The following is a 25,638-nucleotide window of genomic DNA, read 5'->3' on the forward strand; positions in this document are numbered from 1 at the left end:
TATTTTTAGTAGAGACAGGGTTTCACCAAGTTGGCCAGGCTGGTCTTGAACTGCTGACCTTAGGTGACCCATTCGCCTCGGCCTCCCAAAATGCTGGGATTACAGGCATGAGCCACTGAACCCAGTCAATAATTTTTTTAAGTGCAAACTTTAAATAGAGTCACTGTGTAATTATTACATAGTTCTTCCGGTACTGTTTATATTAGCTAAGGTACAATGTAGAAGACAAAAGAGGATCACACTCTTTTGATCCATTTCCTGTAAAATACTTGCTATGGTTCTATAGTTGTCCCAAATTAAGAATTTTCTGTCTTCTTTTCCTGCTATGCTGAATGGCTTAGAATTATAAAGAAATCTTGAATTTTTTGAGGAGCTCTTAATTTTCTTCTTTTACACCATATGTCTCATCCAGGACTCTACACTACTTACTTTATTCTCATACCAATTGTATGAGATAAATATGATAATTCCTATTTTAAGAGATGTTAAGTTCTTTATCCAAGGTCACATAGCTGGCAAAGGGAAAAGCAGAATTAAACCCTGGTCCTTCTAATATCAGGGTCTCTGTTTTTGTCATTATACCATTCCACTTTAGATGAGAAGAGACATTCTGCCTTGGTAAAAGGGTTTCCCATGAGAAAAGAAATGCACTATCAAGTCATGAAAAGTCCTGGTGGAATCTTAAATGCATATTACTAGGTGAAAGACACCAGCCAGAAAGGGCTACATGCTGTGTGAGTCCAATGACATGACATTCTGTAGAAGGCAAAATTATAAAGACAGCGAAAAGATCAGTGATTGCCAGGGGTTGGGGGAGGAAGGGATGATTAGAAGGAGCACAGGGGAATTTTAGGGCAGTGAAACTATTATGATACTCTAATGGTAGATTCATGTCACGCATTTATCAAAACCCATAAAATGTACACCACCAAGAATAAACATTAATGTAAACTATGGACTTTGAATGATGACAATGTGTCAGTGTAGGTTCACTGATTGTAATAAATGTACCATTCTAGTGTAGGGTATTGATAGTGGGGGATGTTGTGTTTGTGTCAGGGCAGGAAATATACAGGAATTATCTGTACTTTCCGCTCCTTTTTTCTGTGAACCTAAAACTGCTCTAAAAACAATAAGGTCTTTTTGTAAGAGAAAACAAAGGATTTCTCCACTACACAGACATCATGGACTTAATGTTACTTTGCACCCTGATTCAGTTTCTGTCTGTAGCACCCCAAATATTAGTAAGAGAATAATTAGACAAAGTAAGACAATAGAAGGAGATGCTAGAAAAAAAGGAATGGGTGTCCTAGGTCATTCTGCTTATCTCTATTTGACTTTCTTTCTCCTTTCTCTTATTTTGTTGACCTTGTGTTCTTTTGTTTCTTTTATCCCCACTCTAAAACCTCTTTATTCACAAATGAAAAAGAAAAAACAAAAACTAAACTTTTTCACAGTTCTTTTAGACTTGACTGTTCCGGTTACCATTGCTGCCAAAACGTAGTGGTATAAAGCAACCATTTATTACGCTCATAGGTTCTGTGGGTTAATAACTCAGACAGGCACAGAGAGAATGGCTTGCCTCTGTTGTCTGATGTCAGAAACCTGAGCTGGGAAGATACCAAGACTGAACTGACTCAAAGACTGAACTGACTCAACAGTGAGGGTCTAGAATCATTTGAAGGACACTTGTCCGACCCACAGCCCACAGACCATATGCAGCCCAGGACAGCTTTGAATGCATCCTAAAACAAATCTGTAAACTTTCTTAAAACATTGTGACATTTTTTTGGCATTTTTTTAGCTCACCAGCTATCGGTAGTATTAGTGTATTTTATGTGTGACCCAAGACAGTTCTTCTTCTTCGAATGTGGCCCAGGGAAGCCAAAAGACACCCCTGATTTAAAGGTATTTTATTTCCCACACCTGGGTTTGGATGCTGGCTATCAGCTGATACGTTAGTTGTATTGTTACTGAAACACTTATCCATTGGTCCTTCATTGATCTCTCCATGCGGGCTAGCTTGGGCTTCCTTGTGGCATCATGGCTGTGTTCCAAGAGAGAACATCCCAAAAGAGCAAGAGAAAAGTGCATGATACTTTTATGATCTAGCCTTAGAATCCCCATAGTGTCATTTATAGCATAGTCAAAGTTGCCAGAAAGGTCTACCCATGTTCAAGAGGAAGAGACATACTCAAACCATTGTATGGGAGGAATGTCAAAGTCATATTGTAAAAACATGTAACATAGGAGATACTCTTGCTGCCATTTTGGAAAATATAATCTGCCACAGTAACTCTTATTATATCTTATTGTATCTTACATCGCTAAGTATGTATTGAATCTGAATATTTGGTTAGACCATTCCACATGTTTACCTCTGATTGTTTCAGATCGTAAACCACATTTGGCAGGGACAGCAATGTTGAGTTAATTTACATGACCTCCACCATAGTACCTTGTGCTTGATAACCATAACATGTAATATTATTACTAGTGCTGCGATTGCTGATAGATACATGCACTTGAGTGGTCACTATTTGTATTTAGATGCTATAACATTTTGTAGCATGTCACAGAAAATCTACACTAACCAAAAAGGCATATAGCATCTCCATTGTGTGAATGAACTCTATTACTCCAATTAGGTCTTGGTTGTTTGAAAACAGTACATCATTTTTTCTACCAAGTGAATAGATTCTTGTAAAGCAATAATTGAATCTTACAATGAGTGGTGGGGGAGGGAGGCAGCGGAATCACTACCTTGAAGGAACTATCATTTCTTCCATTTCTTTTTTCTTAGCAATTAGTTACTTTTAAAAGTTTAATAGATTATTACTAATAAAAGGTTTATTAGTAATCTGTGTGGGGCCTTGATCAATCAAGGATGTTTATCTCTTCTGAAAAGCTAACTAATGAAGAAAATTGTCCCTTTTCAGTTGATTTCATAGGTGGCTTTGACTCTTATGGCTATCAAGGGCCTCAGAAGACATCTCATTTACAACTACAGCCTATGTACATGTAAGTATTTTACTTGGAAGGTGTTCTTCTGGGGTACTAAAGTCAATCAAGTAACTGTATTATGATACAAAATCAATGGCATGCAGCTTTTGTTCAGTTACATACTTCCAGTATTTTTTCTATTAATATTGTTTTGACTGGGATAGTTTCAATAACATTTTTCCATGAATTTTTCTTATTTGACTTATAAGAAATGTCTTTTCTAAAGTTACCTTTAGTCTTACATAAGTATCACCTACATGGCTCAAAAGCCTGTGTTAATTATCTACCACTTCTTTGAGTTGCCAAAAAGTTGTAGTTTTTGAAAATTATATAACAATGTAGGCAGTTATATGTAATTATGTATAAACCACATGTTCTGATTTCAGTTTACAGTGGTTATCCTGGCATAATTATTATTCTCAAGAGAGTTCTCATTTAGATGATAAATAATAGGTTCACCCAAGTTATATGTAGTGTTAAAAACATAAAAAACTGAGTAATACACTTTCTCTATCATTTTTCTGATGTAAAAGTGAAAATGACTGGAACATTAACACTGAAACTTATCGAACCCTTAACTCTAGCACTCAAGAGAGCAGACATACAATCAGAGCCTGATTTTTATATCTGTGTTTAGGCAAATTCCCTTGGATAACAACTGATAACAAATTCTATATATCAGCATCAAGTGATATGCTGAATTGCAAGCGAAGATCAAAATAGAAAGTAAGATTCCAATTCATTTTAAAATGTGAACTTCTCTTTGAAGATATGTGTTTGTTGTCGTTGTCCTCCACCATTGAATCATTTTACCTTTTAATATCTTTAGTGTGTAGGATAATAAATGGAGTTTGGGAGTAAGTACTGCTCCTCCAAAGAAATTAATCTTTAAACATCCCTCTTTTCAGCTTTTTTTTTAAAAAAAGAATAATCTTGCACTGTGCCTGCCTTTTTCTTTGTGTCACTTGTAGTTCTCTGAAATCATTTGCTAATAACACCCACAAAACAGACTTCAGCAGTTAAGAAGTCAACCAAAATTTTGCTTCATTCAAAGTATTGCATCTATAAACGGTGTATTACACATTTCCTCTTTTACATCCCCTCAACCACTGCCCTAATTCATGCAATGTATGACCTGTTAAGTTTTTTGGTCTCTTCCTTATTTCAGAACCTCCAATGTATCTTCCATATGGCTGCCAAATTAACTACCCTAAAGTACTGCGCGGATGATTTCACTTCCCTGCTTCAAAGCTATCAAGGAGTCCCTATTACCTACTGTTGAAACAGTATCTCTTATCTTCAACTCTTAATAACGTTTGAGTCCCAACCCTATGCAGATGATGCTGGATATATTAGGAAAATGTAGTAATGAATAAGAACTAGCCCTGTCCTCCTGAAGTTTGTAATCTATTGAGAGCATAAACAGTCTGATAGCTCCCCTTAGCCATTTTTTTCTAGCCAAAGTAGAATTCTTGCCTTATCCAAATATATGTATTTTTCCAATTGTTCATGCTGTTCTCTAGACACCAAACATCATCTTTTTACCAAATTCCACTCTTTGAAACCCCACTATCCTTTGAATTTTCTTAAGATATATTCCTTTATGAAGCATTTCTTAATCTTTTCTCCTCTAATATTTCTCTTTTATTTCTTTCACCATGTACTACAGTTGTTTGCTATGCATGCCAAACCTTCCCTATCCCCCCAGAAAGATTCTTGATAGCTATAAAAACAATAAAACATGATCAATCCTTGACACTCCTTATCATTCTTCTCAAGATTTTATGTAACATTCTCTAAAGTGTTCTATTTAAAAAGGTAGACCAATCAGGAATAGTGGTTAAGATGACCTACTGAAGGCATATTTTCTGAGATTAAATTCCCTGCGACCACGGGCATGTAACTTTGTTTGAATAACTCTATTTAATTTTACCAAGCCTAAGTTTCCTCACCTGCAAAATAGAGATAGCATACAGACTTTATCTGATTGCTCTGAAATTATACGAAAGAATATATATTTAAAGCACATGAAACACAGGGCATGTCACATAGTAAGTGCTTAATAAACATAATTCATAGTGGTAGAATAATGCTTATGTTAATAAACATCACTCATGAAAAGGCTGTATCAAGTCAGAAGTAACATATACTATAAGTCATTCCTAAAAGATCTCCTCTGTAAATGGTATATTATATATAACAGCGGTCCTCTGGGCCATGAATAGTCCTGGCCCATGGCCTATTAGGAGCTGAGCACAGAGCAGGAGGTGAGCAGCAGGTGAGGGAACATTATTGCCTAAGCTCTGCCTCCTGTCTGATTAGGAGCAGCATTAGATTCCCATAGCAGTGCGAACCTTATTGTGAACTGCATGTGTGAGGGATCTAGGTTTTGTGATCCTTATGAGAATCTAATGCCTGATGATCTGAGATGGAACAGTTTCATCCTAAAACCATTCCCCCCAACCCTGGGCTATGGGAAAATTGTCTTCCACAAAACCAGTCTCTGGTGCCAAAAAGGTTGAGGACTGCTAATGTATAATATAAACTCAGGTAACATATATCAATATATTTGTGCTCAAGAGTAGAATATGGCCGGGCACAGTAGTTCATGCCTGTAATCCTAGCACTTTGGGAGGCTGAGGTGGGTGGATCACCTGAGGTCAGGAGTTCGAGACCAGCCTGGCCAACATGGTGAAACCCCATCTCTACTAAAAATACAAAAATTAGCCAGGTGTGGTGGTGCACACCTGTAATCCAAGTTACTTGGGAGGCTGAGGCAGGAGAATCTGTGGAACCTGGGAGGCAGAGGTTGCAGTGAGCCAAGATCATGCCACTGCACTCCAGCCTGGGTGACAAAGCGAGGTTCTGTCTCAAAAAATAAAAAAATAAAATATCTAGAAGGTTTGTAATTGTTTGCTACTAATATTATTACATAATATTTTATTGTACTGGCCAATATGAGTGATCAATAAATATTATCAAGCTGTAATAAATTAGATGTAATCTCTTATCTAAAGATAAACATGAGAATGCTAGTTATATGCAATTTAATATATTAAATTCAAATCAAGTATTTCTAATTCTAATGGGCTTTAAAGAAGAGACTCTACAAAGATAGATATCTTTGTCCGGAATTAAATTCCATGAGGACAAAACTTCCCATGATTTTGTTCCACAGAGCACTTTAAATGCCAATTAAAAGTTATAAAAAATATATTGTTTTCCTCTTTCCTGCATGAGAGTGGTGAAATTGTATCAGAGCTTTCAAGTCTCACTGGTCATGAAATGTTTAATGGAATTCAGATTTAGGAAGTTTTGTATACTTAAGGTACATTTAAAAATTACTAGTCAAAATACTCCAATCATCCCTTCCACAAAACATCCCATAGGAGACCTTGGACCCAGAACAGTAAGGTTTTATTTTACAGATGAGGAAACTCAACCCAAAAAAAACAAAAACAAAAGTCACACAACTTGTTAGTGGTGCAGCCATGATTATCTGCGGGTTTTCCTGACCCCTTCAGTCAGTGTTCTTTCCAAATTCTTAAATAGACTGTGAGTTTGACCTGGTATTACATTCTGATTTTTAATTGGCTTGTTTGTATTCTTACCACTAACTTAGCTGCCACATTTCCATACACGGCTGTGCCTCTCTCCCTTTTCTGCATTCTGTTTATTTCTTTTTTATTTTACATTATGCACTGTTAAATGAAGGGCCTTTTCAACTTCATAGCCCACAAAACCAATCATCTGAGAGCCACTGTTTATTGAAAATCTAGTGAAAAACCAAAACTGACACACCTATAAACCTCATCCCCTACTGAGAGGCAGAGAACTTAGCATCTCCTATGTCTTTATCATTTAGCGTGTACCTTCTGTCAACCTGCCATAAATATGTCTTGTAAAGTAAGAGTAATTTAACTTCAGGGGCCAGTTCAAACACCCTAACAATATTATATAGCAAATGGAAACAAAAGCTGTTCCTTGGAAGGAAAACAAATGTTGAAAAGCAATATGCACTTTTAGCTGTGGGGCTCCCACTGTTCCCAGCAAATCTTCTGTGGCCAAGATCCTGGACAAAGCTTTGAAAACACTGCTGACCTACAGTCACAGCTGTGTTTTAGTTCTTGCAAACAACGAATAGACAGTCCTCTTAAGTTGGGTGACTGTTGTTGGTTTGTAATTTTTCAGATTATGTATAACTAATCTAAAAATGAAAGATTTTAATTATATTAACTATATTTTTCTTACAGTTTGGTAAATGTTGTTGAAACAAACCAATAGCAACGAAGTTGCTGCACAGAAAAATCCCATGTCTGCACTCCAGCCTGGGCAACAGAGCTAGACTCTGTCAAAAAAAAAAAAAATCCCATGTCTACAGCTTAAGTTTTTAACAAAATAGCTGCATTGACTACCAGGGACCTAAGTGACTGTCAGAGCAAGTAGAGATCTGATTGGGCTTCCAGCAATATAAGAATATCCTATAGTATATCAGACAACATTTGAAAACATTGCATTCTTTTTGGCAGCCTAATTGTACAGAAATACATATTCATTTCAGTTGTCCCTGGAAATAGATTCTAAATGACCAAAACTGGCCTCTCTATCCATGCAGTTGCGATGAATTTAAAAAAGGAGGAAAATTATTTAAAACCCAATTTGGGCTTCTTTTTTGTTTGTTTGTTTGTTTGCTCTTGTGCTTGGAAAGGTGAGAGAAGGTGGTGAGCAATAGGCACCCGTCGCTTTCTCCCTTGACTAAAAACATCTTTTCTCTCTCTTAGGTCAAAATAATACAGATGACTTCAGTATGTCAGCCCACGAACCTTTCAAAGAACTTTTTTCGCAGTGGCCTCCTGCATTTTATGAAGAGCAAGAAGCAACCGAGTTTAAATACATATACGTATTAACAAAACAAATGCAAAGCCTCTACATACAACACTGACACACACACACACACGCACACACACACACATGAGCACACACACACACGCACACACACACACATGAGCACGCACACACCAATTCCACTTGACCTCCTCTTTCTAACTGAAACAGACAAATATGCAGGACACGCCCATCTTGGATTTCCTGAAAGCAGGCTCCTTTCTCCCAGGCCTTTGGAAAGTTCAAAAGGAGATGTGTTGATGCCCAACGGTTGCTGGCCATTGCTAACTCCTCTGCAGCCCAGTAGGTCGGCCTCTGTGAGCTGGGAAGTCATCCAAGGCACATTAGTTTGAGAGCTCTGTCTTCTGCACTCCACACATCTTGACAGCACCACGGCTACTTAGGCAATGTAATTGCAAAAACAAACAAAACATGTCATGATGACCTTGTACCCGAAGTCCGAAATGGCAGATTGTTTGCCCTAAAGGCTGTACCGTACATACTTGCCTTAACCCATCTATGTTGTGTGCCCAAGAATCTCAGTGCAGACAGCCCCAAGTCACTTCCTTTAGGCTAACACACTGCTATTAATTCTGAATGAGTTCAAGCCTGTGTGTTTCATGTCAAGGAACGAGACTGAATAGCTCAGCAGCTCCAGTGTGTCTGTATAAGAAAAGTGCCAGCTGTCAGCAAAGTGCTTTACCATAGAGCCTCCATGGTGGCCCAAAAGAGACAAGTAACAATAACAGTATTTGTCATCTTTATAATTCTAAAATATGGTCTTCTGATGGGGTTGGGGATGGGACAGAGTAAAACATTAATCTACTAAACTCACTAATCTATGGGAAGCAGAAAGCAGAAATGGCTTAACTCGCTGATTTTATTTATTGCACTCTAGGTGCTTTTATAAGTATCTACAATTGTCTTTTACTAACACAGAAACAGCTGTGGATTTCTATCAACAGAGGCCAACTGAATATGTATTAGCTATGTTTACTCTTTTATATCTAATTCAAATTGAAGACTCTACGTAGGTGAACTTTTTTTTCTAACTTCAGCGTACAAGATTATTTTTGGGTGGGTGGGGGGAGCAATAGTTACCTTGGTGAAATATTTGAGATCTTTTTGTGGTATTTGGGGGATCTGTTGTGTGTTAGAGTGTATTTCAATCCTCCTGTATTATTGTGGCAGAAAAAAAACTGTGCTGTTAACGTAGTTGGCAACAAGATGCCTTTGGAAACTTAATAGTAGGTCAATGTGTTTATGGAATATTCTGAACTCCTAGGAAATTTTGTTCTATATTTTAAAGCATTATTTGGTTTTCATTAGTGGAAAACATAATTAGCTCAGGCTTATCAGGAACTCAGATGAGTCGTATCTTTTCTTGGATACACCTGAGACATTAAACTCAATTTTTTGAAACTAACACACCATCCTTTAGTGCAGTGAAATTCAGAAGTTATAAATTGGCATGGAGCAAGTTTTTTCTTTGATTTCTATGAAGTTTCAGTTATTGGATTAAACTACTTTGGACCTTAGCCCATTCAGATCTACATACACCAGTTCCATTACTGTGTTTGCATGGATGTCTGTAATATACACACACATAAACATTTGAAAATGATAGAGGAACAAAGAGTTATCATTGGAACATAAACTATAAAAAAAGATTCCAGCACTCATGCTTGAATTTCCTCAGTGGGTTATATGTTTGTCCATACATACATGTATAAAATAAACAATTGCGAACATGTCAGTGAAACCTCATAAGACGCTTTTATAGTGACATGCATGTTTAATGTATGAGAAAAATATTTACCAATGTATTGTCCTTTGATTCCTAAAATATAAATACTATACATGCCACAAACTATTCTAATGTGACTTTTAATGTGACTATTAAAATGAGGTTTCACTGTACGTTCATGCTGTGGTGACATTTCACCTTATAGTACATGTATATGGCTACAGAAAATAAGCCCTCATATTCCTGCTTTCAGTTACAGCCAAGTTTTCACCAAATCACCACTATCATCACCACCAAAATTTTAAAAAACAGTAGTTGACTACTAAAAAGTAATCGGTGGACAGGTCTTTTATGGGAGTAGTAAGCACAGTAGTGTGATTATATCTGGGAAAACATCTACAGTTGTACAGCTGTATCCTCCTCAAAATCCGGTGAAGAATGCTATTTTTCTAGGCTGAGCTTTTGTTATAAACCTAATATTTAGAAGGCAAGAGTTATGATCCTGATGTGTCCTTTTTTTTGCATTTGTTAATTCTGAATGTATTTTTAACAGAGTGATTTTTTTGACTTACTCGTGTAATTTGCATTTTAAAAATAAATGGAAAAATGCTTAAGTTTCTGAGCCATCCCTGAAAACCCCTTCTGCTTCTCATGGTGTATTTACTTATGTCATTGACAGAGAAACTCTATTAAATGTACATGAAGGCAACACTGATATTTTGTGCAGTGCAGGGATATGTCAGCAGTGAAAAGAAATTGCCAGGTCATGGCATCATTTCTGCTCAGTCATAGGTAACATGTACTTTCATTATCTGCTGACACTGAGGGTTCTTTTAGAAGACTGCCTGCAATAGACTTGTCATTTGGAGAACTTTCCCCCACCCCACCTTCTATCTGGGATTTAGAGTTAGCATCAAGCTAATAGTTGACAGAGGGTTAGGTCACTATCTTTTAAAATCTTGGTTAAATTATAGGCAGAGTTTTTCTTTTTCTTTTTACAGGCCAAATTATTTAAAATAATCTAAGATACTCATTTATTTCCACTTTGATTACAGAATCTTTTGTTATTTTTATTCAAATATTGATATTCACCTCAATAGAAGACAATGTTGGGATAAAGCAGGCAAATAGAAAAGATTAGCCACTGGCATTAGCGATTGTAGAAACAATGTTTCAGATGAGGTTGACTGTATGCACCCAAAGAATTGAGGGCAGCAGGCGCAGGCTGCTCCAGGTGCAGGCTGTGTCAGGTTCAGAATTATGTCCTTTCTCCCACTGCACACAGACACACACCAGCTCCCATCAGTCAAAATGCTGGAGCTGACTGAAGACACGAAAGGCTTCAAGGCCATATTTTAAGAAGCTGAAGATCAACTTGTAGTCCTTGACGTCTCAGCTGCATGGTGAAAGCCTTGTAAATGATCAAGCTGGCTTTTACTTTTGTCCCCTGTGGAAGTATACTGATATGGTGTTCATTGAAGTCACTGTGAATAACTGTCAGGATGTTTCTTCACCCTGTGATGTGAAATGCACACAACAATGTAGTTGCATAAAAAGGACAAAACTAATAGATCAACTATATGTATATATACTGTAAAGAAAGGATTCTTTCTTCTGGAGTTCTCAATTAAATACATCGTGAGTTTGGCAAAATCCTGTGGAACCAGGATCTGCATCTGTTAACTGTTAAAAAATATAACCTCTGATACATTTCACTCTGCTATACAGCTGATACATTTCACTCTACTATAATGAGTAGACCATTTTAATTCAGAAATACAAACTCATTTTAAACAGGTCACATTCTAGAACAAACTTTTGAGATCCAAACCAATTCATAATTCAAACCCATAAAATAAAACCTACTAAGGCAGTTAAGGAACTATTCAATATTAGCTTGTGTCCTGAAAATGCAAATAACTCACCATTGCACAGCAAATTTTAGGATGTATACTCTGGTCAGAATAGAATGAAACAAATCCCGGCCTCTATCAACTGACCCTGAGTTTTATAAATTCAAATAAACTTTGATAAGGAAGACCCTAAAACAGTATTAAATCATAAAATATTTCTGAATTATTATGTATCAGGTTCAGTGTAGTATCAATGTTAAATATATTTTATTATATCATAGTTTTTTAAAACATAATCCAAATTAATATGTAAACATGTAGATATGATGTGTTCTTATACATTAGTAAGACACTTATGTGTTCAATTTCAGGGCTATATGTTTTTCTGTTATTTCATTTACAGTACACTTAGATGTAACTAATACTAGAGAGATTAAGATTACATAAGCAGTCTCGTGTTGACTATTTCCAATACTCTTCAAGAAAATATTTCTTCAGATGTTTCATCTGTCTTTGGTAAAATTTTAGCACTCAACACTTGTACTTAGGAAGCTTGTACATGAAGATCCTTACATTGTAAAATTCCAATTATTCTTGTCACATGCAAATCTTTGCTTAGGATCCATTGCCCGATGCTCGTTTCCTTTTATTTATGCCTATCTTCCACCTACTCCAAGAAAGGAAAGAACAAAGTCTGTGATTAATACACGATGTCCAGCTTACAATATGCGAGCATCTTGAAACAATTCTGATAGTTGTGAGGGCCAAATGCATAAAACATACATGTATTTTATGACTTTAAATTCAACAAAACTTGAACTAGATAATACATTCAAGGATCACATCTACCACTGAAATCTACACATGTGTTAGGAGACATGACTACCCATGACAGCAAAAAAGACAAGCTGAGTTCCTCCTAAAAGGGATAAAGGCGGATTTTTATAATGAAGGTCATTTTTTAAAAATCCTTAATTATTACGGAGTTTAGAAGCAAACGCGCTTAAAATTTTAAAATAATAAAAGTTAATTTCTGTAAGACAAATTCAGAGAGAAAAAATCCTTTTACAAACCACATGTTGATGCTCTTACACGTTCTAAATTGTTATTAAAATTAATGTGAGCATTTTCTATAATGAAAGTACCTTAATAATGTGACACCTTAATAATAAAACAGGTATATTTTAACTGCTTATTCTATGAATTTAAACGGTATTGCAAAGGAATAAAACAACTCCCAAAAAAGATTGCAAAGTTGGTGCTGTCACCCCAAGGATGATGGATTGATTCAATTAACCAGTAAGTCTTTTCTAAGAGTCCTTCAGGGAGTTATTTACCAGAGGCATACCTTGTTTATTCCCTTCCATGAGCCTGTCATTTTTCTTCATTATTCTTCTAGTTTTACTTATTATATCATTTGGAGATATGCTGATCTTCATGTACAGAAGGTTTTGCACACAGCTGTCCAGACATACATCTTCCAGACTTCAAACTGGAGGCCACCAGAACACCTGAGCCTCTTGTCGTTGTTTACTCAGGCTGACCAAGATACACTCAGGATGAAGTCAAATAGCTAGACTTACAAACTGGAAATCAATGGGAAAGTATCAAATTGAAGGAAAGCTATGAAAAATTATTTTTAAAAGTAGTAACCTTGTGTTCCACACATCATGGAACTGGCTTCACCATAGATGACCTCCTTATCTCCAAAAGCAGGAAGGTAGGAGGAACAGATGGCCGAGAGGCCAGGACCCATGCTAATAATTCATGGTAAAACAAAAACACATTCAGTGTTTGTGTTGTTCTGGATACTGAAAGATACATAAATAATCTGAAACAGGAAACATTTTTGTTTCTAATGGGCCAAATCACCTGTCAGTTTAAGTTGCAAAGAGTAAGGATTCCAGCCGAGTGCGGTTGCTCACGCCTGTAGTCCCAGCACTTTGGGAGGCCGAGGCGGGCGCATCACCAGGTCAGGAGATCCAGACCATCCTGGCTAACACGGTGAAACCCCGTCTCTACTAAAAACACAAAAAATTAACCGGGCGTGGTGGCGGGCACCTGTAGTTCCAGCTACTCGGGAGGCTGAGGCAGGAGAATGGCGTGAACCTGGGAAGCGGAGCTTGCAGTGAGCCAGGATCATGCCCAGGCTGGGCGACAGAGTGAGACTCCGTCTCAAAAAACAAACAAACAAAAAAAGTAAGGATTCCATCTCATACCTGTCATCAAATGGCTGTTATCAAAAAGATGAAAGATAGGTATTGTCAAGGATGCAGAGGAAAGGGAACCCTTGTGCACTGTTGGTGGAAATGTAAATTACTGCAGCTATTATGAAAAATAGTATGGAGTTCCTCCAAAAATCAAAAATAGGACTACCATATGATCCAGCAGTCCCATTACTGGGTACATATCCAGAGGAAATGAAATCATCCTGTCAAAGAGATCTCTACACTATGCTCATTGCAACATTATTCACAATAGCCAAGATACAGAATCAACCAAAGTATCCATCAACGGATAAGTGGATCAAGAAAATGTGGTATGTATGTGTGTGTGTGTGTGTGTATATATATATATATATATATAAAATATATGCCTGCAATGGAATACTATTCAAGCCTTGCAAAAGAAGGAAATCCTGTCATTTAAAGCAATGTGGATGAGCCTAAAGGACATTATGTTAAATGAAATAAACCAGACACAAAAGACATAGACTGTATAATCTCACTTATTATGTGGAACCTAAAAAGGCTGAATTCAAAGAAGCAGTGAGTAGAATGGTGGTTACCAGAGGCTGAGGGTGGGGAGGATTAGAGGTAATGGTCAAAGGATACAAAATTTCAGTTAGACAGCAGGAATAAGTTCAAGAGATCCTTGTACAACTTGGTAACTGTACTTATTATTAGCAATGCATTGAATACTTGAAGTTGTCTAAGAGAATGGATTTTAAGTGTTCTGACCACAAAAAAAAGAGAAACGTGAGGTAATAGATATGTTAATTAGCTAGAATTAGCCATTCAACAATATATACTTATATCAAAACATTATGTTGTACTCCATAAATACATGCCATTTTTATTTTTCATCTACAGAATAGTAAGGATTCAAGGAGAAATCTTCTGGAGATGAACTTCTTTACTAAATCTTGCTGTCCAGCACTAGCTACGTAGTTTGCCGGGCCCAGTGAACAATGAAAACGGGCCTTTCATTCAAAGGGTAGGAAGAGCATGCTGCCAAAGGTACTAAAGTATAAAACATTTTCCTTTAACAATATTTTATTATTTATGAAGTATAACAAGGGTAGTAATAATATATGAGTAACAATATATAATTATAAAATATAAAAAGAATGAGTGTCATAATTGCATATAATACAATAAACATACTTTATTAATGGGACTTCTCAATGATTATAAGATTTTCCTGACTCACATTTCTGCAACTTTATTGATTAAATCATAAAAATGTAAACTTTTAGCCAGCTCACTTTCAATCAATACAATTGAAAAAGATGTCAGCCATTCTTGCAAATGCATTGCAATTTCTTGTTTTTTAATTTTAAGAAGAATCTTTTTGATGACCCAACTGTTGCTGGAGCTATTATGAACATTTTACAGACTGTGAAAATATTGGGATACATTTCTGATACATTAATTTGAAAATAATTAGGTAAATAATTTTGAAAGATAAATTTGGCTGGGCACGAGGCGACCAGATCACTTGAGTCCACGAGTTTGAGACCAGCCTGGCCAACATGGTGAAACCCCGTCTCTACTAAACATATAAAAACTGGCCAGGCATGGTGGCACAGGCCTGTAGTACCAGCTACTTTGGGGGCTGAGGCGGGAGAATCACTTGAACCGAGGAGGTGGAGGTTGCAGTGAGCTGAGATAGCGCCACTGCACACCAGCCTGAGCGATAGAGCAAGACTCTGTCTCAAAAATAATAATAATAATAAGATAAATTTTAGGCATCTAGAGCTGATAATTCACAAAACACTTTTTCTGAAAAGATTTAACTCTTCATAAAAATTAGTTTCTTTAGTTTTATCTAAATTTTAAAATTCAGATGAAATGTTTTTAAAAATGTTTACCAATTTTGACTTAATTTTTAAATAATTATTTTTCCTTTTTTAATTTTTAATTATCTAAATTTAATTAGAATTTTAATTCATTTGGATTTGATTTTAAATAAAAAGCTATTCAGTGGCATTTTGGTGTTTTCTCTGACATTTCTTATAATTTGTGGAGGTTATATAAGAAACTGAAAGTGGCTTCGTGATTTGTATATAACTCAAAACATGTTTATGTATTCTATCACTATATCCTTCATTACAAGAAAATCAATTTTTCATATTATTTCTTATTGGTAATCTGTTTATCTCAAGCTTTATATGACAATAGAGTTATTTTCGGTTTACTGCAAATGCTACAATATTCAAGTTAATTTTCTTTGTAAGCCTGTGGATATATGATTTGGAATGTTTCAACAGTTTTCAAAACTGAAGACCGTAAACTCCTTGACTAATTGCTAATTCAACTAACTTCCTGATATGCTTTACTGCAATGTCTATGTGTATGTGAGTTTACTTTTCAATAATTTACTGACAAAGTTTACTGGTTGAGCACCAAGAGTTACTGTCCCAACACTAAACTAGGGAATATTTGTGCAGAAGCTGCAAGGAGTTGCTCTCTTGGGGGATTAACAGGCAAGGTGGTTTCCCGTGGTTCCCAACACTGCCTAGGTCCCCTGTTTTCCCAAGATATAAGGTACAGATACCCTGCAGCTACTGTCACTGTTCTCATTGCCAATATAGTTCCAGGTCCCTTCTGGGTCACACACTAAGCCCAGTGGTTCCCTGGGCACCCTCAATCCTGTGTGTGCATGCCAGGTAGCCAGGCCAATCACTATGCACCTGCATGCTGTGCCCAGGGCCCAGAGCCAGTGCCATTGGGCATTGCTGCTGGATCACAAAATTTCCATGGACACACCCCAGGAAATCCCCTCTGCCAACCACATGTTGAAAAATAACACCTTAAGAATTTCATGAAGAGGATTGTAGAGTGATAAACCAACCACCAGACCCCTCTGAGAATGGGAACCATGTGCAACGAACTGCACCCATCAAATGCCCATGAAGCCAGCTGCGCCTGCTACAGGGGTCAAGAGTAAAAATTTCTTTCCACCCCAGCTGCCACTTCACCCTTACTCCCATTTGTTACTGAAATAAATTAAATTAAGACTTATTTTACTTATTAGTAAAAATAGTCTCAGGATGATTTATCTAAGAATGATGAATGATTATGTTTCCAAAGTATTAGATGGATACCAAGGCTGGTGAGTAGTTATGAACCATCTAATGAATTGAATTAAATGTCTGGTTACATGATAAAAACATGTAATCGAGACTAGCCTGGCTGACATGATAAAAACATAATATCTTCAACACGATAGAAGTATAATAAAAACATGAAGTCATGTTTTTATTGCACTTCTATTAAAGAGAGATGTTTCGTTTGGCTAACTGAAATTCATTACAGTGCATGGGCACTAACATTCATGATAGTAATTCGACTAAGGGATTCTGAGAATGTAAATTCAAGAAGAAAATTTTTAAATAACAGCAAGCGCTGCTTTTCAGCTAAAATTATAAAATAAGAATTGTTAAGGTTAATGATAGTATAAGTTCAATTATTGAAAATAAGATGGATTTATTGTTAATATGCATGTAGAAGCTAAAAATATACCCAGTTATAATGCATCTTGAATCGAGACATTCCATGTCAAAAGAGTAAATTGAATTGACTATATTTTATGTAATTAAAGATTATATTTTCTTCATCTATATTCTCTATATGGGTATATATTGGAAGCACTGGAATACTAAAGTTTCCTTTACTTTTTTTTCTTTTTTTTAACATTCTGCAATGTAAGATAATATTAAGTATACAATAAGTGACACAATATTCTACATGGTCACAGCACCTAAGCAGTAGACCCAAATTTCAAACCAAGCTGTTCTGTTCATAAAATCCCACAGTTCTAACTTCTAATAAACAAAATCTCCAGAGAGCAGTATGCAGATATAAGCAGCTATGTTTTTTTCTTTGCTATCAGAGAAGGCTTATCTCTCTGATTATAGTCAATCTTATTCATTCACTCACAGAATGAATTGTTCCCACCCTATTCAAGGAACTTCCTTCCTTCAACCCACCTCACTCACTCCCACTTTGCACAAATACATTTAATTCAGACATGAAATGGGATTTCTTGACAACAGACTCATTAGGAAGACAGTGGATTTCAGGAGAAAATGCTAGAATTATCCCGCTCGTGCCTTATCTCTGGTCCTATCATGACCACAGGATGTTCACCAACATGCTTTCCCAGTCTGTGCAGGGAGAAACAAAAACGTAGTAAACTTTGACAAATTTGGTCAACTCTCAAAGAAAACAAGGCGTTTATGACATATTGTGTCTATAAGATCTTTTCTCTACGATTCCCATTTTGGTTGTGCTTGACATTTAAAATGAAAACTAACAGAGAACTGCTGAGCCGAAACAGAAAGGAACAGTGATGGGCAGTAAAGCGGGCCTTGCTTGGTATTTGGTGTCAGTGCCATGTATTCTGACCGGCAGCATTCAATGTCACCACAAAATGTTACATCTTCCTGAGGAACTGTTTACGTTAGAAGACTAAAGAAAAGCTAAAACTTCCATTTCTCCAACATATATGGCAGTGTAATGGTATTCCCTCATTCTACCCTCATTAAACACCTTTTGGTAATTTCTCTTTCATAAATAGTGAACATTAAAATGAAAAACCAGGCATCAGAACAAAAAGAAAAAAGAAAAAAAAGTATTTCCTAAAACAATAATTAAAGTTTCTTACATTTCATCCATAAAAGTCAACAGCTTTTTATGTATATGATTGATTATTAGTAGTGTGGTCACAAATTCAGTCTTTCTTTGGTTGACAATTTCTATTTGTATTTAAAGAAAGGGAAACAGACAACAGCTGATATGACCCTTAAATTGTAATTCTAGATTAAAACCACTATATTAGTTTCTTATTGGTGCTATAACAAATTATCACAACTTAGTGGTTTAAAACAACACAAATAAATACAGGTGACTGCGGCAGGCAGAATAATGACCCAAAGATGTGCATGTCTTAATCCCTGAAACATACAAATATGTTACCTTTTATAGCAAAAGGGATTTTTGTAGTCCCTTTTGTAGATGTGATTAATTTAAAGATTTTGAAATGGGGATATTACGCTAGATTAGCCAATGTAATTACAAAGGTCCTTTTAAGAGAGAAGCAGAAGGACCAGAGTCAGAAAAGGAGATGTGACAAAGGAAGCAGAGGTCAGAGTGTCAAAATGACTTAAGGATGCAATGCTGTTGGGTTTGAAGAGGGAGGAAGGGGCTATGAGATAAGGAATGGAGACATCTTCTAGAAGCCAGAAAAGGCAAAAAAATGGACGGAAGATGTCAACAGAACAATGTTCCTTCTGGAGGACACATGTTGACATCTCCATTCAAGCCCAGAGAAACCCATTTTGGACTTTTGATCTTTGGAACAATAAGATCAATTTTAAAAGCCTTATCTTACAAAAAAAAAAAAAAAAAAAAACAAAAACCCAAAGACTTCAATTCACCTAATATTTTTCAATAGAAAATTAGATAAATTATGGTACACCATGTAACAGAAAATATTTTGCATCTATTAAAAACAATGAGGTAGACTGGCTGCAGTGGCTCATGCCTGTAATCCCAGCACTTTGAGAGGCCAAGGCAGGTGGATCACTTCAGCCCAGGAGTTCGAGACAAGCTTGGCTAACATGATGAAATCCTGTCTCTACTAAAAATACAAAAATTAGCTGGGCCTGATGACATGCACCTGTAATCCCAGCTACTCAGGCAGCTGAGGCACAAGAATTACTTGAATCTGGGAGATAGAGGTTGCAGTGAGCTGAGATTGTGCCACTGTACTCCAGTCTGGGCAACAGAGTGAAACCCCCATGTCAAAAAATAAATAAATAAAAATAAAAATAGGCCTAGATAAACTAGCAAATTAACAAAAGCAAAGTGCAATATGTTCAGTTTCACTTCTGTATATTTTTAAGAACACACGAAGAACTATGTACATAGACTGTTGTACACATCAATGTTCTTTTCTACAAGGAGAAATGTATGGGGAGGATGACTTTTATTTGCCATTTTATAAATTTCTGTAGTATTTTTATTATGTGTAGGTAATATTTTTATTTAATGAACACTTAAATGTGAATTTATGTTATGCTTTTGTGGAAAGTTTTCAATGGCATAGCCCATATTTTCCTAAGCTATTATGAACCCAAATTAACGGATAATATAATATTATAGAAAACTCCATAAAAATATTATGAATTGATAGATAGCAGCTAATCCATTCTAAAGACTTTCTTTTCTTTTTTCTTCTACTCACAGTGAGTCTTTAGAAGTGATGTATGAGAAATGAGTTGGATTTTATGAATCATTAGCAACAATGGGATGCAGTGGAAATAGCAGTGGCCTGAGAGTCTCATCATGTCTCTTCCACTTGGATACCTTCAGCCTAATACTCAGCAATCTCCTGCATCAAAAGAAAGAAGTGACTAGTTCATCTTTAAGAATCTGTCTTTTCTTAGAATTTCAGAATTCTAGCTTATATTGGGAGCAGAGGACTTAATCCTAATTTTAGTAGTTCTGTGAACCCTTTTAAGATTTTTAGGATCTTTCATGACATTATATGTTACAATTAAGAATGCTGATGCTCAGAAAAGGCATCTTATACCAAGGTGTGGGCTAGTTCCTGGGAAGAACTGAGGTTTCTGTAGCAAGAGCTTTTTAGTAGGAACTTCTCATTTTGTTTTGTTTTTTTTTTTTAATTTCCAAAATATGAAAAGTGTACATTTGTCTATGATAATTCAGATCTCATTAAGATGGCCAAGTTTTTTCATAAGCAAAATCTATTCTGACCCTAACAATATTCGCTGCAGAGAAATTCGATCTTGTGTCTACTGTAAGTGTGCTTTTCAGAAATTTAAGATTATTGACATTTACTTTATCTTCAGTGAAGACAGAATAGCTGCTTATCCAAAAATGGTAATAAACACTTCTTTTAAAAATATCTGCCATATGGGTTTTTACTTGTTTCTTGTTATTTCAAAATAACCCCAATCATTGATAGATCAGAAGAGGAAACATTCACATCCAGAAACAAGGCAAAGAAAAGTATATGTGCTTCCACAATGGAGCACTCAGCAAAGTAAAAACATAGTACTGACAGATGCAGGTGATGTGTATAGTCATGGGCAACAAGAAAGACAGCAACGACTCTGTCTTCATCATTAAGAGGATATTGATAACTAAGGGTCTCTGGAGAGTACATATATACACACACACACACACACACACACACATATATTCATATCTTCAAATTGTAATGAAGATTGTACTTGAACGTTATGTATGATTTTAAAAAAATTTATGATATATATTTTTCTCTAACTTTGGAAACTGTTGAGTGCAAATCTTATAAAGACAAGCTCTGAAATACATCATCATTTATTTGTAAATTTCTCATTGCATAAATAAATGCCCACTTTTCAGAAATAATTTTGGCTGGAATAGTCTCACGTTGTCCACCAGACATTTCATTTATAAATATACACTAACCCATGTATGTGCAGAGGAACAGATCTCAAATTTTCCAATTGAGATTATCAATGAATTTTAATATATCCTGTCTTTCACAGCTGTATTAATCAACTCAATTTGTTCAGGATCCACTGTGTACTATCAACTCTGATGGAATACAAATATATTTTAAGACCAAGATTTCTGCCTCACTGAACGTAAAGAATTAGTAATATATGGTAAGTGTGCAGTGAGTTCTATAGATATGAATGCTGATTATAACCACTTATGGCCAAAAACAGTCTAATTTCAGTGGTTTATTTCTTATCCATGTTAATGAGATTTCCCTAAGCTAATGACAGTGAATATGGTCTTAGTAAGGAAAAATAAAATGCCTCTGGTGATTGACATTTATACTATAAAAAGCTTACAAATTCTTAATAATCCAGTATTCTTAAGTAGTAGAAAAAAACAAAGTAATCAACAGATTATGTAAAACCCATTTTGCGCTGATTGTTTCTTCTATGCCACCTTTTCTCTATCTTCTAAGAAAGAGAGATCAAAATAATTTGCAATTCTGCACAGGTTTTCTACTTTTTCGTACTGTATTGTCTTACTCTCAAAATAGTTGGAGAAATCAGAAGGCCCTATCCTAGTTCAATTTGAATCATGCCAGAGGGTTTGCCCTAAGCATGTGTTAACTGACTAGTCCTAGGGTATCTAGACCAAAGGAGGGTCAAAAATAAAAATGAAATGTTTCCCTTTTCAAGCAATGGGAAAAATGCCTTAGTTTTCATGTATTTTTCACACTTGAAAGATAAAACGCTGAAAGGCTAAATGGAATGTTTGTCTTCAGGTAGTAAAAGCCATAACTTCAATTTGGTGCTACTGCAATTAGACCTGGGTGGAAGCTAGCAGATCTACAATTATGACTGGATCTTGAATAAAGTGTGTTTTTCACAACTAAGCACAATTTTATTGTCATTTGAATTATTTTAGACATGTCACCTCTGATGGTTGTTACATGAATTTGAAGACTTCATACATAAAAGCTATTTCTCTCCCATACTTAATATTTCTTAGGGCATACTGGTTGAGTGTAATCTTCTTTCTCAACATTAACATTTTTGTACCTTCTTTCATCCTTATTTTAAAATCTCAAATCATTTGATGTGCATATCTATTAGACTTTACCATCCACCACCCATCCTTGTTGCAATGATCTTCTGTCTCCTAGTCCTTCTCTCCCTTCTACTGTTCACGTCAGTATCTTTCTTAAGCCCAACTCTATCCTTATTGAAGACTTTGGCATTCATGTAGAGATCCTTTGATTACCCTGGTTCCTTTCTTCATTTACTTAAGAAGACTTCAGTGTCCCTGTTGGGCACTACCAAGGTCATGCCATGCTTTGGCTGATTACCTTGGGATCCAACACCTCTTGGTCTCTGATGCCCATCTGATAATGTACTGTGTCATCCTCCTGCCAAGTGTCCATTGCGCTTCAGCCTAACCTCCATTTCCTGTGTTCTTTCTGGATCCCTTCAGATTCCACTTCCCTGAACTGATCTTCTTTCTGTTTCTACCCAGCTACTTTTTGTAATATACTCTGACCCCTTCATTCTTTGCTGAAAAAAATTTATGATGTATATCTCTGTACAGGGTTAGGGTATAGGATAACTGTGGGGTATCCCAGAACACACACTGGAAAAATAAGATCACTCATTAACAAGCTGTGTGATCATAGGTAAGTGATATGATTTGGCTGTGTCCCCACCCAAATCTTATCTTAAATTGCAGTTCCCATAATCCTCACGTGTCATGGGAGGGACCTGGTAGGAGATAGTTGAATGGGGATGGTTACCCTCATGCTGTTCTCTTGATAGTGAGTTCTGAGATCTGATAGTTTTATAAGGGGCTTTTCACCCTTTTGCTTGCCACTTCTCCTTGCTGCCACCATGTGAAGAAGGATGTGTTTGCTTCCCCTTCTGCCATGATTGTAAGTTTCCTGAGGCCTCCCTGGCCATGCTGAACTGTGAGTCAATTAAACCTCTTTACATTATAAACTAACCAGTCTCGGGTATGTCTTTATTAGTAACATGAAAACTGACTAATACAGTAAGTATTTGAATCATTTCTTTGTGTCTTATATTATCTAAGAATGTAGATATTACATTATCTTTCATATTGCATCAAGTTCTGACATAAATTATTGGTACCAAAGTTTATGAGGAAGAATAAAGATATATTTACAATCTATAGCTCAAAGAATAAAATGTATAAAAAATACATTTATGTATAGAAATAAAAGGGTGTGATTTTTATGAGAAGTGTTTATACAAGTACAGATAAGACCAGGGCAAAGGGTCAATCAGCATTAGGTGAATGTTATCAGTGATGCTTTCTTGGAGAAAGTAAATTCGATGAAAGTGTTACCTATGGATTGGCAGAGGTGCTGTGAAAATAAAGGCTTTTCGATCAATCCAATCACTTCCTAACTTCATGACAGAAAGAAGCTTGCCCAGAAGACCCTATTATGTCAATAGTTTCATAGAGGTTAAAATCAGCTCCAACAACTATACAAACTATGTACAGAAATTATAGAATAATAAAATTGGAATCACCAAAATATACAGTATTTCTTGTGCCCCTATTCCATTTCCTTCCTCAGCCTTATAATCATGGAAGATAACAGGTAATTTCCTGCCATGTATGAGTATACTGTCTCCAGGGGGATCAAAATTAAATTACAAGAAACAATTTCAAAACAGCTCAAGAATACGTATAAATAATTGCCAAGTTGAAGTTCTATAAATTTTTCTAGAGTTGTAGGAGGAAAGAGTAATCAATTGAAGAGCTTTTTTGTTAATTCACTGCTTAAAATATTAAGAGGAATTAGCTTGGCAGATCAGTTACCTGTCTTCTTGGAGTAGAGACCACGCACCACTAAACTGCACACATTCTGACAGCTGCCAAGTCCCTTTCTACACATCCAAACAGAAGATATAACCCCACACAGAGCAAGGTAGTCACCTCATTTCCACTCCCCCTGTTCTCAGGCTACCTCCTCCTGGATATTGTCATGGCCAGCCTCTGCTCTGTCTCAGAAACATCAAACTTCAGTTGATCACTTTCTGACCACACTCTTTTGTTGTTGCTGTCCTCTCACACCCCAAGCCCACTTCCAAGCCTTTGACCTCAAAGAGATGTCTAGTCTACTCTAGACAAAGAGATGTCTAGTCTACTCTAGACAAAGAGATGTCTAGTCTACTTATCCTTTTATTATCTTCCAGTCTATCAATTCCTGTTGGGCTCTCTTAATTTTTTAGATCATTGGTTTCCAGAATATTCCCAGCACCTTGAATTATTTAGCATGCCTAGCTTCCACTTACTCTCAGGGAGCAAATCCTTTTTTGTACTTCTTTATCTCAAATGCTGCTGAAGGTTTTAAGAAAAACAAAACAAAAATCCAGGATCTTGCCAATTTGTGCCAATAAAATTCACAGTGTATAATCTCAGAGAAGTCTGTAACACCCCATCAATTGTTTTAATTGAATGCTCGTCTCATTCTTGCATTTACCTGGCCATGGGAGTGTGGGTAGTTGAAGTACAATAGGGTGGAGAGGGAAGTCACTGCAGGTGAGGTAATCAAAAAACTAAGTGGCAGGTTATTTGATGGTTACTCACATGGGAGTTTAAATTACTGAGGATGACCTGAGGACTCTGTGTTCAGGGAGATTATGAAGGAGGGGCCAGTAATTGAGCTGGATGATTAGTGATGAGGAAGAGCTGATATGCGCCTAACAGATTAGTGTGAAACTGGAGCTGAGGTTGGTGAAGTTTAGGTCTGTGAATCTACACTTTCTGGAAAATGAGGAGAGCCTTTAACCACATCCCAGCCTGAGGTGAAAGTAATGTAGGAGCATAATCATCATCCCCTAAAAGGCAAAAGACCAATAGGAGAACCTGGCACCCAGCTCCCAGTCTTCCTCTTGACTTTCCCTTCTTCCCGACCTCATCTTTGATGACTTTTCCATGTGAGCAGTCAATCCAACTGTCTGGCCTGTGGTTCTCTGATTGCTTCATCTTCAGGGATCTTTCTCACATGTCTCTTTAGCTGTCTAGACCATGGTAAATTCTGGAATATATCTGCACTGAACACTGTGGTTCACCATCCAGATTTCTTTTTTTAGGACAGAGACATCTATTCCTCCAGCTCCTGAGAGCATTGGTGGCTGACGGCTTTCTACTAAGACCTTCCCTGGGACATCTCCTTGGATGTCGTAACCCAAGGTAACACCACCTTCCCATCACCAAAGCCCACACTTCATGACTGCTCTATGTGGGGGCATAAGAGAACAGTCCTCTTGCCTCAATATTGAAGGACAATCCTAATCCCAAAGCTCCTTGTATAATCAACTGAGGCTTTTGTTTTGATTCCTTCACAGTTCAACTTCTCTCTCTGTCCAATCATACTTCCTTCACTCTC

At 36.5% G+C, this 25,638-nt stretch overlaps 1 protein-coding gene across 2 annotated transcripts in view; it reads left to right on the top strand.

Moving 5' to 3' along the window:
• Nucleotides 1-10,253, top strand: part of NKAIN2 (sodium/potassium transporting ATPase interacting 2) — a 1,030,851-nt gene extending 1,020,598 nt beyond the window's left edge. Inside the window, exons 6-8 of one of the 2 annotated variants that reach the window (XR_499978.3) lie at nucleotides 2,940-3,021; nucleotides 3,641-3,729; nucleotides 7,785-10,253. Coding sequence is in view for 1 of the 2 variants with exons in the window: in XM_038000565.2 (XP_037856493.1) it covers nucleotides 2,940-3,021; nucleotides 7,785-7,794 (92 nt within the window). In the remaining variant the exon portion in view is untranslated. The remainder of the gene's footprint in view (nucleotides 1-2,939; nucleotides 3,022-3,640; nucleotides 3,730-7,784) is intronic. The other variant, XM_038000565.2, reaches the window with a different exon arrangement.
• The last annotated feature ends 15,385 nt before the right edge of the window (nucleotides 10,254-25,638 follow it).

Source organism: Chlorocebus sabaeus, chromosome 13 (genome assembly GCF_047675955.1).
Source record: "Chlorocebus sabaeus isolate Y175 chromosome 13, mChlSab1.0.hap1, whole genome shotgun sequence".
In the NCBI taxonomy this organism is placed as follows: Eukaryota; Metazoa; Chordata; class Mammalia; order Primates; family Cercopithecidae; genus Chlorocebus; species Chlorocebus sabaeus.